General features: G+C 35.4%; 1 protein-coding gene across 1 annotated transcript in view; it reads left to right on the forward strand.

Annotated features, from left to right (window-relative positions):
- Positions 1–5724: 5724 nt before the first annotated feature.
- Positions 5725–13383, forward strand: part of LOC150093633 (acyl-CoA-binding domain-containing protein 5-like) — a 102762-nt gene continuing 95103 nt past the window's right edge. The window contains exon 1 of the mRNA XM_090412715.1: positions 5725–6193. Coding sequence (XP_090268841.1) covers positions 6133–6193 — 61 coding nt within the window. The 5' untranslated portion in view covers positions 5725–6132. The remainder of the gene's footprint in view (positions 6194–13383) is intronic.

Raw genomic sequence — 13383 nt, forward strand, 5'->3', positions numbered from 1 at the left:
CCTTCAGTCATTTCAGTAAACATTCTAGGTGGTCTTTTTTTTTTTTATCAAAGGAAGAGAGCTGATGACTTTGTCAGGAAGGCACTATTGTAGAAAATCAATTACGTATCCGTGGTATGATTTATTATGTGCTTTTACTGCGGTTATGGCTCTGATTATCAATGTTTTTAGGTGAATACGAACACTGAGATTCCAGTGTTCATATTCATGGAATATGAACACTGGAGTCTCAGTGTTCTATTTCGTGGAAGACCGTTGTACGGCGCATTGATTCTGTATATCGAAAAGAGCCTATCAATTTTATTGGAATGTTATGTATTTTATATCACAGTAGACGTGTTGCAAATCCTAGTTTTGCACCTCACAAAAAGGTGTCTGTTTGCATGTTACTAATTTTTTTATTATAGCTTCGTACAGTGGCGAACTCAGTATTTAATCTTGTGGGAGTGAGTTGAGTAGACTATATGAGAATACACACTACACATTGCATGTGTAGTGTGTATTCTCATATACCTATGACTGAGCATCTGCAGTGATCGCCAGATGAGATCACGCCAGAGATCACGGGTATCATATACATGATACCCGTGATCTCTGGCCGGCTGGGGCAAATGAAGTAGTACTCGGTCCGCTCGATCACTACTTTGTTCGCCATACGTTCACATCGGCCGTGATTCCCGAGAGCTATAGGGTATTTCCACCTTATGTGACCGCTATTTCATAAGAATTACAGAAACAAGATACGATACAACATAAATAAAGAATAATTTTTTATTAGGAAAATATTTTTGGAAATTTTTCAATTTTTTTTCCTTTTTCTTTTGGGGCAGGGTCACCTTCTTGCCACCCCTGGGTGCGCTATTGGCTTCATACAACTTTTGATTGATGTATAGGGTGGCCATAAAATAATTTCCCTCTTTGGAGGCATCTGTCTAAAACCAATAAATGGAACGAGACCAAATTTTATATTGAGACTTTGAAGGAATGGGGATCCTCGAAAAAAAATATTTAGTAACAAAAGTAGCCGATAGCGGAAATTTTGGCGCTGGAGGAGCCGAAAACAAGCGGATAATTACATTAAAGGCAGATAAAATGGAATAATGACATTTGGACGGTGTAAGCGATAGCCATGTCACTCATTCCAGCTGGATATGTGGCGCGTTACAATGATAATAATAATAATTAAACTAAAACAACAACTTGCGAGAGACACATAAATTAATGTAGTGATTGAACTCACAGGAAATAATGTTTTATTCATCAGAATCAGGGTTCCTTTGACCACATGCACGATTTTCAATGTGCTGACCTTTCTTGGATACAACAAATTGCATCCGGTGTGCAACATGGTCTACAGTTGAGCGTAAGGAGTCGGATTGGATGTTCATAACAGCACGTTTTATGTTCTCTTTCAAGACATGCAAGTTGGGAATGCCACCAACATACACAGCGTATTTCAAATACCCTGCAGCCAAAAGTCACATGTAGGGATATCCGGGGATCGAGGCGGCCATGCCGTCAGAAAGAACTGACTGATAACCCTCTCCTTACTGAAATGCTGGCGTGAAAGGCGCTGTACTGAACGGTCAATGTGTGGCCTTGCTCCATCCTGCATAAAAATTATGGATCATTGTTACGAGCCACATATCCAGCTGGAATGAGTGACGCAGCTGTCGCTTACACCGTAGAAATGTTATTATTCCATTTTATCTGCCTTTAATGTAATTATCCGCTTGTTTCGGCTCCGGAAGCGCCAATATTTCCCCTATCGTCGATTTTGGTACTAATTTTTTTTTTTCGCGGAAATCATCTCCTCATGCCTTCAACAGTCTGAATATAAAATTTGTCTCATTCCGTTTATTGGTTTTAGCTACAGATGCCTCTAAAGAGGGAAAGTTATTTTATTGCCATCCTGTACATGTGTGTCTAAGCTTCCAGTTTTTATTCCTAATACTGGCAAGTCGTTTTTTCTAAACAATCTACCGGTATTTTATGTTCCCTTTTTTATTCGCCAACCACCAAACAGCAAGACTTCACCATGTTCACCCTAAGAGTTGAAGCCTTTGCAAAGGATCAGTGTTTTCACTTCAATATTCTGATTGTTTCATGGAGAAAGCAAAGCAATTTTGCTTTGCTTCCTCCATGAATATTTGTCCTTGAATTCGTTTATTTGTGTTTATTGTGCTAATTAGTGGTTCTAGAGCTAATACAAAGAGGTCCCTAGAGAGAGGGGGTTACCTTGTTGTACGGAACAGTTGTGTGGTAGGTGCGGAGATTATTTTTTATTTATGATTACATTGCTTAACCAATTCTTGAAGTTTTCTCCAAATCCTTTTCTTTCATTATTTCAGAGTCTGTGTCAAACTACTCTGTTAGAAACTCTTTCGATATCTAGACTTAGTCATATTCATGGTCTGTTGATCAAGTAGTATTCGTATGTATATCTCAGATGTCTTATGGTATCTGTTATAGTTCTTCCTTTTACTGCGCATGTTTGATTAGGTGATACGAGTTTCTGTAGAAATCTCTATATTCTGTTTGTGAGAATTTTTGAAATTATTTTATAATCTGAATTTAATAATGTTATACCTCTCCATTTTTTATATCCTTCAGTTTTTCTGGATGGGAAACTTTGGTGATCAGTGGCACACCCGGGGGCGGGGACAGGAGCCCGCTCCCCACCCCGAAAAAAGGGAAAAAACACTAGAAAATTTTCCAAAAATCTTTTCTTAATTAAAATTCATTTTTTTATTTATGCTCTGTCATGTCTTCTATTTCTATAATACTTTGCGAGACACGTTCAGTAAGCCTGCATCTTCTTGCAATCTTTCCCTTTCATTTGTCTTACTTTGGTTGCTTTGTCTTTCGAACAGCAGCAGCAGTGGATGTTTTGCCTTTATCATTTTCTACAGCTTTTAACCGCGCCATGCATCTTCTATTTCTTTGTATTGTAGTGCTTTGCTTATTTTTTAATCGATTTTATTTCTGTTTGTTCTGTATGAGTAGTATAGGCTAGATAACTTTTTTTAGATCTTGTTCTCTCTTTGCTGATTCTTTATACTACTTCCTATTTGGATAGCCCTTTTGATATTTAATTTACTACTATGTGTTAAAATAGCTAACAAATAAATAGTTAATAACAGTAAAACAAAGATATCAAGAGAATACCTGAATGTAACTAATAATATAATTAGTGTTAATGACTAGGAGAAGTAAGTTCACAAAATGATTTACTTGTAAGAAATAGTAATTTCCTACAAGTAATACCCTTAAGGAGGTTAAAGCATATGTAAGTATATGAAACATCTATTTTTATGTATTTATTTTTACTACTATGTATTTTTTCTCATTGGTTGAATAAAATATACTCAGCGGAAGTGACGCTTGAATCCTCTGTTCTAGGCCTCCAGAAGGTAGACTTATAGTTCAAGTCTAATCGTTGACCGGAGGAACTTCTAAGCCTTTTCTTCGAACAGCTCCCGAATTAGTCGATCTCTGGCATGCCCAAGCGGATTGTTTCTCCCAAAAACTTGGGTTTAACCTGTTGTAAACTCAAGGAAATCGAGATCAGAACCCATATTATTTCAGACAGCAACACATGTTGTTAGGATTAGGAACCAAGAGATGGCAGCACTTCTTTGTCAGTCTGTTCATCGGTGGTCCCCCTATAATTAGTGACAGTCATTGATCAGCTATATTGGCTACCGGTAGAGACTGAACTGCCCACACAGTCTCAAAAAGCAAGATGGGGTTAAAAGACCTCACCTATTCCCATAAGGGAATAACAGGCGTTAGCTTATAATAATAATAATAATAATAATAATAATAATAATAATAATAATAATAATAATAATAATAATAATAATATTATTATTATTATTATTATTATTATTATTATTATTATTATTATTTTATGTCATCTGCTTATCAATTTAAAGATTGTATATTTTTTGGGATCCAAAGGTAATTTTACAGTTAGGGTATGTATATTTGTGCTGTTCATTTTGTATTACATCATATAATTCTTTTTAAACTATAAAACCAAAAGTGTGCATTAGGTGATTTCTTTCGCCAGCTGTTTTTTGTAGGAATTGTAACTACTGCCTAGTTAGTGTTTCAAGTCTTTATCTGGTGTTGAAATGATCGTATTTCTCATATTGTTCGATCATCTGTATTCAAGAAAAGTAGAACAATAACTTCCCTATCTCTTCTTGTCTTTGTGTTCTTCAACAACCATGTAATTTGTTGTGCTGTTTTGGCCATCTTTGCAATATTTCCTCTAAAAATAAGTTCTCGGTCCACAGTAACCCACAAGTCTCTTGTCTTGTCAAGTTCTTGCAGCTTCCATTAATACAGTACACATCATATAATCTCATCGGCCCAAAGTTCCTCACCTTACACTAAGCCATGTCAAACTGACAGTCATTTACCTTTGCCCATCCCACCAGCATATTTGAGTCATCCTGCAAGATATCTGCATCTCATTCATTGAGTATCGCTCTTCCCAATTTTGCATTATCAGCAAACAAGTGAATATTGCATGCCAAATTATTTCCAATATCATTAATGTACAAATTAAATAACAGAGGACCAAGTATTCAGCCCTGAGGTACGCCAATAGTCACCTGTCTTCTCCTGGACTCAGCTCCTTAACTGTAAACTGCTCTTTTATATCTGTCCATCCACCACTCTCTAATTCTAATCACCAACTTTAGATCCATTCCTGTTTTCTCCAATTTATGCAGCAGAGTTCCATGTAGAATCTTGTCAAATGTCTTTCATGGTCCAGCGTTGAGTAAGGATTTCCTCTATCCAACTCCAATTTATGCAGCAGAGTTCCATGTACAATCCTGTCAAATATCTTTCATGGTCCAGCAGTATCATCTAGTAAGGATTTCCTCTATCCACCTCCACTGGGCAAGCAGGTTTTTTCTCCCGGAATCTCGGGTTTTTCGTTCCGTAAACTCAAGAAAATCGACCGTAGACTCCACACTATTTCCAGACATTAAAAATATTGTGTTAGGGTTAGGGACCACGAGATAGCGGCACTTGTTAGCCGTCTCTTCCCTGCGTGCCGCTTAATTAGTGATAGACTTTGGCCAGCTATCTCTGATTAGGTACCAGTGGAGATTGAACTTCCTACGCAGTCTCCAAAAGTTAGATAGGGCTAAAACGGCCACGCCTACTCCCGATATGAGAATAAAAGGTGTTAGCTGATTTGTTTGTTTTGCTTGTATAGTATTATACAAATAATCTTACTCTAATTTCAGAAATTCTTTTCACGATTTCTTACAAATTGTTTCCAAATTTTAATCGCCTCTAAAGAAGTGCAAATCGATACAAAAAATGTTTGATGTGTATTTTTTTTTTTTTTTTTGTATATTATTAGTCGATCTATTGCCCGATTCTAAATTTTCCTTTCTTTTTTAATGCACTTTTAGTTGTTGTTTAAAAAAAAAAAGAAAAAAAAAGATGAACAATCATGCTGGTTTGTGGTTAAATATCAGGATGGTATATGAAATTCTGTTTGTAATCACCGATTATTATTATGAAAATTATTCTTTTAACAAACATGAATTTCATTTTTCGATTGAAACACTATCGGCATACAAATGAAGGATGTTGTAAATCGTCAGTATAAATTTAAATATAAATAAATATAATTAATATTATAAATATTATATATAATTAAATTTATATGCCACCTATTGGAACTTTTGTGTATCAGGTCAATGTAGAGTGTGATGGTTTAGTACGCTTAGATCAGGTAGAATCATGATTTAAATTTAAATTCCGATTTGTTAGTTAATGGTATATGTTGTAGTGGGCAGAATATATACATCGATAACGAAATTTTGCGTGCTTTTTCGCTTAATTGTGTTTGTATAATATTGCATTGCTATGTACAGAAACTAATTGAAGAGTTTTTTTTCTTTCTTTTTTTTTGTGAATGATAAACATTTTGAAATCCAGTCACTAAAATATACGTAACTTTACTTTTTATAAGCGCATTATATTCTCTGCACGGAGCTATATGTTGATGCACAAATAAAATGTGAGAATCGAATTGGTGTAAATAGTTGAAGTGTGGTAAACACTTGCTTTTTAGCGTCAATGTAAACATTAAGTATCATGTCAACCGAAGAGCGTTTCTGGGCAGCAGTTGATGTAGTTCGAAGTTTATCGGAAAACGGTGAGTATTTCTGTTAAATAATTGCTCTTTGATTCTGCAGGCTTGAACGTTGAGCTTAGATTATGCTGTAAAAAAAAAAGAAGCTTCAAATGGCTTATGCGAATGTTTTCATATAAAGAACGATAAACAAGTTCATATATAATTGCTCTTTGATTCTGCAGGCTTGAACGTTGAGCTTAGATTATGCTGTAAAAAAAAAAGAAGCTTCAAATGGCTTGTGCGAATGTTTTCATATAAAGAACGATAAACAAGTTCATATATGCTGATCTGTTTTTCTTATCGTAATGCTAAGAGAAACAATGATAGGAAAAATTGTAAAAATTACAGACCAATCACATTACTCAGCCACGCTTACAAAATATTTACAAGAGTATTACAGAACAGAATAAAGAGCACATACGAGATCATACTTATTGAAGAACAGGCAGGTTTCAGAAAGAATCGCTCCACATTGGACCATATCTTTATAATACAAAGACTAGCAGAATTATACTGGGAACATAACAAAAATATCTATTACTGTTTTATAAATTTTAAAAAGGCATTCGACTCAGTAAATAGAGTAACTTTATTAAGAATTTTAAAACAGAAACAAATCGATGAAGATACCCTGGGCTTCTTGGAAAAATATTATAGTCTCTCAGAAACAATAATTAAATTCAACAGTATAACAACTGATAAAATAAACATCAATAAAGGAGTTGCCCGGGGATGTCCCATCTCCCCATACCTTTTTTAACATCTACCTAGAGGATATGGTTAACCAAGCCCTGAAAGAGGAAAAAGCGGTCAACCTAAATGGTTATAACCTTAATAACATAAAATATTATTATTATTATCTGAGACCTCCAGGGAGTCAAGGACTCATCAAGGGAGGCTATAAATCACCCAAACCAGCTATCATATCTTCACTTAAATTCATTCACACTAGATGCACTCACTACCCCTAAGGGCAAATTATTCCACTCATTCACGCAGTGAATGAGTGGGATAACTTTTTTTGTGGGAGAAAAACTTAGCTCTTACCCCTTTCTTCATTGCAAATGAATTTAACTTCCATGGATGCCCCCGTGTTTTCTCCCCACCTTCCATATAACGAAATTTCATCAGTTCATATCCTATGACTATCATATGATATCATATGATAGTCATAGGATATGAACTGATAATGACACCCATTCAATCACCTCTATCATATGACCTCTCTTTTTCCTGTTAATGAGTCTGCAACCACATACTTGCAATCTGTCCTGATAATCTAAATCCCATAATCCAGATATATCTTTGTAACTCTTCTTTGCATCCTTTCCACAGCTTCTTTATCCTCTTGAAACCTGTGAGACCAAATCTGCACACAATAATCCAGATGTGGTCTTATCAAAGCCTCATAAAGAGGCAAAATTACTTCCTTATCTTTAAATGTCAAGGTTTGCTTCAACATTGCAATTATCCTCTGAGTTGTATTTGCAACTTTTTCAAATCCACCAATATGCCAAAATCCCTTGCTTCCTCAGTTTCTTGTAGCATAATCCTGCTAATATAATATGTTTCTGGAACCAATCACACCAAAGTGCATAACTTGACATTTACTAACTCTAAATTGACAGTCATTTTTGTTTGCCCAAATTTCTAGTCTATTCAAATCATTTTGTAATTGCTGAATATCAGTAGCATCCTTGATTGCCCTACCTATCTTTGCATCATTGGCAAACAATTGCCAATGTTATATCCTTCCTGATGTCATTAATGTATAGATTGAACAATAATGGCTCAAAGACTGAACCCTGAGGTACACCACTGTTCACCTTAAATCTGCCAGATTCACACCCACTGTATACCACTTTTTGATATCTGTCTGTCAATCATCCCCTGATCCAAGTCAAGAGTTTATATTCCATCCCATATTCTCCAGTTTATGCAACAGCTTTTTGTGTGGTATCCTATCAAATGCCTTAGAAAAATCCAAAATTATCATAGTGTATCCATTCCCTTTATCCAACTCGGCTGTAACATTATTATAAAATATGAGCAAATTGCTAAAACATGATCTTCCTTTAGTAAACCCATGCTGTTCCTTGCAGAGTATAGCATGTTTGTCTACCCATTTCTGCATGCAAGTTCTTACGAACTTCTCTAGAATCTTCTCTAAAATCAGACATATCAGTTTCTGCATCATCCTTGTACAATGGAACTATCATAGATTCCTTTCATTCCTGAGCTGAGACTCAAGTTATATAAATATGTTGAAAGGCATAGTCAATTCGGCTAAACATTCCTGTAGCAAACAGGCTGATATTTTATCTGTCTGTATAGACAAATTCTTATCCAGGTTATGGATAAGAATTTGTAGTGAATTTGTTATGGATAAGAAACCTCCACTTACTACATATAACTTTTTGTAATAACACACACAAATACAAGACAATGATATGTAAAAACACGTGAGTGGCTAGGATATAAAGAGGGATCTCTGAACATTAATTATCAGAGATGCCTCTTACATCCTAGGCCACCTGCAAACGTCCATAGAGGGCACACCTCCTAGATAGGACTTTGGTTTCACTCATGTTTTTACTTATCATTGTATTGTATTTGTGTGTGTTGTTACAAAAAGTTATGTGTAATCCCTGAAGATGTCTCAGTGACCGAGACGAAATATTGGAAGCATTAAAATTAGTTTTAATCCTTTCTCGGTGCTGATAATATTCCATTAAACCTTCAACATGAATGATTTCTGAAGCATACAGCACAGTGGGTATTATAATTGCATTATATAATTTTATTTTTAGAGGTTTAGAGATATTATTTTTCCAGATTTTACCTAGCTTATTAAATGATGACCATGCAGTCGATATTCGATGTTTAATAGTGGTCATGGTATCTAAGCGTTATGTTATTACTGTTCCTAAATAGTTGAATTGTTTTACCTGTTCAACTGTTGATCCATTCAAGGAGAAGTTTACTTTTTCTTCATTTTTTCCAATTATCAAAATTTTTTGTTTTGTCCGTATTTTTGGACATGATGTATTCTTCAGTCATATTGTTTAGTTTGGTTCAACAAACAAACAAGAACAATAAATTTTGTAAACACCTGGTTTTTTTAAAGGATGATGAGGAGTTTTCGGGGTGATGTAGAAATCTCGAAATTTTTTCCAGTGGCAGAAAGGCTACTTTGATGTTATATTTGTTAAGTAATTTAGCCATCTTGTCTGTAACATTTTTGATACATGGAAGCGTGATAGCGTTTTGGTTATTAGGTTCACCATTTTTTCTTTTGTGTCTGCTATTATTACAATGTCATCTGCATATGGGAAAATAATGGGAAAAATGTGTGTGAAAGTTCAGCTGCAGTATGCAAACATGATAAAGATATGAATTTCTTCGAACATGGTTATGTGTGTGTGACGAAGGGGTGGAAAAATATGCTTTACGTTCGTACATTTTAAGTATGTCTGGGGAGGAAAAAGAGAAAATTCTAGAACAAGACCAAACAGATTGCATATTTAACTATAAGAATAGGCTAGGTGGTAATTTATTATGTCTATATACAACCAAGAACATTAGAAACAAAGGGGTTGAGTTCATTGCTTTATTGAATACGATGTGGCCTAAGACTGTTGGCATTAGTTATACCTGGCTATCAGAATCAGATATGATAAGTGGGATCGAGTGTAATGGGTATACTATTTTTAGGAATGAAAGAAGAGGAGGAATGGATCTAATGATATCAGACGACTTAAGTAAAGTCAGGGTAGAAACAAAAGAAAACAATGATGGTAACAATGTCCCATGTAGCAGTAAGTTTGAGTGTGATGTGAGGTGGAGGTTAACAGAATGAAATATATGGTGGGATGTTGCTACAGACCTGGCGGCTCAGTTGCAGGGGACAAAGAAATGCATCACCAATTTAGCCTTATGGGTATCAGACGAATTATCATTATGGGTGACTTTAATTTTCCAAACATTGATTGGGTAAAAGAGATATCTCATGATAAGGAAGAAGAGGAATTTATTGAATTGTTGTGAGACATCTTTCTCAAGCAGCATGTGAAAGAAGGAACTTGAAGTCAAAGGGTGTTGGATTTGCTCATAGCATCAGAAGGGATCTCTGTCAAGAATATGGCTATTTTACCACCAATTGGTGATGATCTTGCTGTTCTTTCTTTCTTTCTTGGGAAATATCTACTTGTATTGAAGCTCCGATTAAATCAGGCTATGTGCTGAATTACAAAGCTGGAAATTATGATCAACTTAGAAGAATACATCTTTGGTCCCATGGTATCAGTTACTGAATGGAAAAAATGTCAGCAATGCATGGGAATCTTTGAAAAAGCGCTTGAATGAGGCGGTATCTGAATGTATCCCTAGTGTTCGAAGAATAAATAGGTTGGGAGTGAAATGGATGTGTAGCCATATTAAGCTAGAGATCCACAAGAAGAAGATGATGTGGAAAGAATATCATGAGAATAAGAGCAAGAGGAGTTATGAAATATATAAAGCTAAGGCCAGAAAAGTAACGAGTATTGTGAGAAAAGCTAAAACAGAACATGAAAAGAAATTGGCCATGCAAGCTAAAGACAATCCAAAAGAATTTTATCGTTATGTCACAAACAAAAGAAAGAATGAATATGGAAGAATAAGTTTATTGAATGCAGATGGTACACGAGCGTTGGAAGCTAAGGAGATTGTTCAGTTAATGAGTGCTCACTTTGCTAAGATATATGAACCAGGTGTATGTAGCATGGTGCTACTGCTACATTGGATGAAGAGTTAGAGGTTCATGAAAATGAGGTCAAATAGCTGTTATTTAAAGCGGCAATGAAGTGTTAAAGCGGCAGAAAGGCTACTTAGATGTTATATATGCTATGTAGATGATATATTCATCATAGAGCTAGGAACAACAGATGAATTCATTGCTTTCAAAGATTACCTAAATAATTTGCATAATAATATAGAATTTACTTTAGAACAAGAACTTAGGAAACTGCCTTTTCTAGACATTCTATTAGAAGTCAATGAAAAGGATAATAAACTTTCTTTCTCAATATATATAAAACCCACCAACACAGGAAGATTTCTTAATGTAGCCTCACACCACCACCACCCTTCGCAAAAAATAGGTCTAATAAAAACCCTAAGAGACAGAGCTTATAACATTTCCAGCACAGAAAAACAGAGAAATGAAGAATTAAAATATCTAACACAGATCTTTAAAAAGAATGGTTATGAAACCAAGACTATCAAAAAAATCCTCCACACACCTCCTACAAGCAACACTCAGAAACAAGATTTCAAAAACGCTATCACGCTTCCATGTATCAAAAATGTTACAGACAAGATGGCTAAATTACTTAACAAATATAACATCAAAGTAGCCTTTCTGCCGCTGGAAAAAATTTCGAGATTTCTACATCCCCTGAAACCTACTCATCATCCTTTAAAAAAACCAGGTGTTTACAAAATTTATTGTTCTTGAGACATCTGCTACGTAGGACAGACAGGAAGATCTGGGGAAATTCACATGAACGAACACCAAAAGGATGTGCAAAACAGAAGAGAACACAAATCAGGTCTAGCTTTCCATACCACTTCCACCGGCCACAATGTACTCTGGCAGGAAACAAACATGTCGTACATAGAAAAAAAAAGACTGTTACATAAGGAAATTTAAAGAAGATGCAAACATGCTTAAAATACCAACACAATGCAATAAAAATCAAGGATTAATTCTCCACCAAGTTTGGTCTGCTTTAATAAAAAACATACCTCAGTCAGACCTCGGACATTATGAACGTGAACAACAGAATGTGGCATCATCCAGCATTGTTTAAATTCAGCACTGCTTTGAATCTGCATTCTGATTTTTTATTTTATGAATAGTCAGACAGCTACAACTGTATAGCATAAACTATTGCTAATAATTTCTCTTTTCTTTGTGTTTTAAACTTTAAGTTACCTTTTACCCCTGAAGTTGTAAGTCAAATGACTTACGAAACTTGTCGGGTCTTTTATTAATTCATTATGTTTTATATAGCTTATTAAAAAAAATGTGGTCCAATTACCAGAATATGCTATGCGAAGTTATTTGTAATCACTGAAGATGTCTCAGTGACTGAAACGAAATATTGGAAGCATTAAAATTAGTTTTAACCCTTTCTCAGTGCTGATAATATTCCATTAAACCTCCAACATGAATTCTTCATTGCACTTAAGCCTCAACACATGGATGCTTCAGAAACTTGGAACTCAAGAAGACAGAGATATGAAAACTGGAGGTTTTCGAGATGAAATGTCTGAGAAAAATAAAACAAAATGGACAGAAAATAAAATAAATGAAATTGTAAGATAAGACCTAAATGAAATTGTAAGATAAGACCTAAATGAAATTGTAAGATAAGACCTAAATGAAATTGTAAGATAAGACCTAAATGAAATTGTAAGATTCATTAATAGATAAGATCAAAAGAAGACAACGTCAATTGTATGGACATGTCGAGAGAATGCCACCAAAAAAGGCTACCCAACCTTGCTCTATATCTATATCTATATGCAATATTACAAGAAAAGGGAAAAAAAAAAGGAAGACCAAGAACTAAATGGGGGGGTGCTTAAGGGTCAAAGCTGTATAACTGAGAGGAGACCTCCACATAGCCTTTAAAGGAATGCGGAGAACCGACCAGGGCTTCTGACCTAATGTCCAATCCTCACCTTCTCGTGGTGCACCCTGTTGGGTATCTACTTTGATACTGAACGAACGAGGATGGGCTGGCAATTTGGGATTTAGCCGACCAAATTGTATTCTTATTGGTTAAACCAAAATAAAAAATGATGGTACAACATGACAAAATTTCATGCCGGCTGGGGCGTCGCCCGGTTAAACAAGGCCCCCGTTGTTTTCGCCAGGGAACCAGGGCGAACAGCGAAAAGTCAGCTACTGGAACAAATCTGAAAACAAACCCCAACTCAACATCACCAGAGTTAAAGATCGGTACTATCAACGTAAGAAGCCTGAATGGCAAAGAAATGGAGCTAGCTGAGGAATTAGATAAGTACCAGATCGACATAATAGGGGTGACTGAAACAAAAAAGACCAAAACTGGTGAGATCTTTCTGAGCAATAAATACAAAATGTTATATTCAGGCAATAACAATCAAGGAAAAGAAGGAGTAGCCATAGTATTCAACACAAA

The sequence above is a fragment of the Typopeltis vanoorti genome, chromosome 23 (assembly GCF_054136105.1).
Source record: "Typopeltis vanoorti isolate ZY-2024b chromosome 23, IOZ_Tvanoo_1.0, whole genome shotgun sequence".
Classification (NCBI taxonomy): Eukaryota; Metazoa; Arthropoda; class Arachnida; order Uropygi; family Thelyphonidae; genus Typopeltis; species Typopeltis vanoorti.